This window comes from Fopius arisanus, unplaced genomic scaffold, assembly GCF_000806365.1.
Source record: "Fopius arisanus strain USDA-PBARC FA_bdor unplaced genomic scaffold, ASM80636v1 scaffold00017, whole genome shotgun sequence".
Classification (NCBI taxonomy): Eukaryota; Metazoa; Arthropoda; class Insecta; order Hymenoptera; family Braconidae; genus Fopius; species Fopius arisanus.
The window spans coordinates 1,011,214-1,013,311 of record NW_011887756.1 but is presented as its reverse complement, the minus strand read 5'-3'; the positions used below and the strand labels follow the sequence as shown (position 1 = coordinate 1,013,311).

At 39.9% G+C, this 2,098-nt stretch overlaps 1 protein-coding gene across 1 annotated transcript in view; it reads right to left on the bottom strand.

Moving 5' to 3' along the window:
• Window positions 1-1,867, bottom strand: part of Prm (Paramyosin) — a 9,029-nt gene extending 7,162 nt beyond the window's left edge. The window contains 4 exon segments of the mRNA XM_011300425.1: window positions 521-562; window positions 766-826; window positions 1,281-1,495; window positions 1,749-1,867. Coding sequence (XP_011298727.1) covers window positions 521-562; window positions 766-826; window positions 1,281-1,400 — 223 coding nt within the window. The 5' untranslated portion in view covers window positions 1,401-1,495; window positions 1,749-1,867.
• Window positions 1,868-2,098: the final 231 nt, after the last annotated feature.

The window sequence follows — 2,098 nt, the reverse complement described above, 5'->3', positions numbered from 1 at the left end:
AAAAATCCACTTATCCTAAACTATCCCTTCACAAAAGAATTGGGGATTTGGCATTTCTCCTGGTGCAGCTCTTGGCGGGAATGATCCATAGAGTTGTTCTACTAAGTAGTGAAACTAATGATCCCCGTGAACGGTCGGTTTAACACGGTTTAGGACAAGAGCTATTGTTTGTGTTAAACATTGTTTCGAGTGTACCCCACAGAGATAGCTCAGTGGCATCGGTCAGTTTGACGTCAGGGTAACTCTGGTTCCAACACCCCGAATAGCGCGATCTAAATTCGTCCAACGCACGTCTTCTATATCCGGAGCTTTATTCATATTACAAACGAGCCATTTATCTCAGAAGGACACAATCATTCAGTGAATTCCTCATTTTCCATTAACAGCAATTTCCATTTAATGCTAAAGGCATTCCAATAATTTCTCTTCCAGATCATCTACAGTCTATTCTATCCTCTTGCTCTCTGAATTTTTGTAAACTTGAGGAATGCAGTCTCAATCCTAAACTAATTATAGATACGACGCCTGAGCTGGACATTTCGACCTAGTCGCTCTCTCCCCTCTTTATCTCGTACTCTTACACAAGTTGAAAATTCCAAAGTTATAAGTGAAATCCAAAAATAGTTCACGCCGAGATGCTGGAGATGATCATTACCGAAAATTCACTCCAGGTGTTAACCAGGATTTATTTAACAGTTGAATTTTCTGGGGCTAGATTTCAAAATGTCATGTACATCAATTTTTTTTTTTCACATAATCATCTACTCACCCTCTGACGCAATTCCCTCTCAGACTCCAAGTCTTCCTGAAGAAGACGGATTTTGTCCTGAAATATTGAGAACGAAAAAAACGTAAGAGGACAAATTCAACGTGAAAATTTCACTGCAAGACAATTTACGTAATGAGTAATTAAAAATATCCGGTACAACGGGTGATTGAGTCATCGAATGGACTCGGTGGAGAGTTGAATGGTGATAAAAATGGTGAATTAAAAGGGCCACATGACATTTTACTCTCCTCGAATAATCCACTGGTCAAAAAGAATCGATACTATTTCGAGTTGAACTACAGACGGCAATTCTATATGCGACATCAGGTTGCACTTTTTCAAGTTCCTAAAACGATTTGGCACTAACATCCTTCCAATGGTGCACTGAACTTTGGCGTCTTCACTAATTCTGAATCACTTTTTGTTATTTCACTACTCCAAGGCCCCATAATCCACCACAATTTATCTCCAATCAATCTCAAATAACATTTATATATTGAACAATAATTACCTCGAGTCTGGTGAGTGCACTGAGATCTGCACTGTACTCGATGCTGACATCAGCCGATCCAGCACCTCCAGTGCTACGATAAGTGTACTTTGAAGCCTTCGCAACCGCTGACGACGACATGATTATCTCTTCACCTTCAAATCGTTTCGATATTCAATTAATAATCCCGTTATCAGAAGGGATGTCCACTCCACCTCTGTCGATAGATCTTCTCACTGAAATAAAATTAACCATCAATAAAATCAATTCAACTTAAATTCAAATGATTGAAAATAATTATTCGACAAATTCTCCCGATGCTGCGCCGATTATCATTTTTATTCTCATCTTTACTCTCATCTTTATTCTCATCTTTATTCTCATCTTTATTCTCATTTTTATTCTGATTTGAAGTCCGAGGAACGACTAACTTGTGTTGAATTTCATCAAATGATTCAAGTATTGAGTAAAAATGAAATTAATATCCACCGTTTTTTGTAATTTGTGGCTCGTCGAACTTCCGTCGTTGGCCAACGAGTCGTGTCTTCCTCAGGGCTTTCGTTGCCGACTCGTAGTGCGCGAAAAGTCGTCGTTCGTATGGCGCGCCGTCCATTCCATACCACTGACAAAATCATCAACTGCGCGTGCGCAGTAGATCATCCATCAGTATCTCATCGTCGGTGGGTTATTGCGCATGCGCCAGTGATTCAGAGGTTGCGGAAGTCAATTTCTGTTACTCCTGTTTTGTCATTTTAACGATAGTTGCATTGTTGCTCGGTGTTGGAGAACAATTTTGCATTTCCAAAAACAACGCGCCAACGCATTCGCCCATTCTGCCA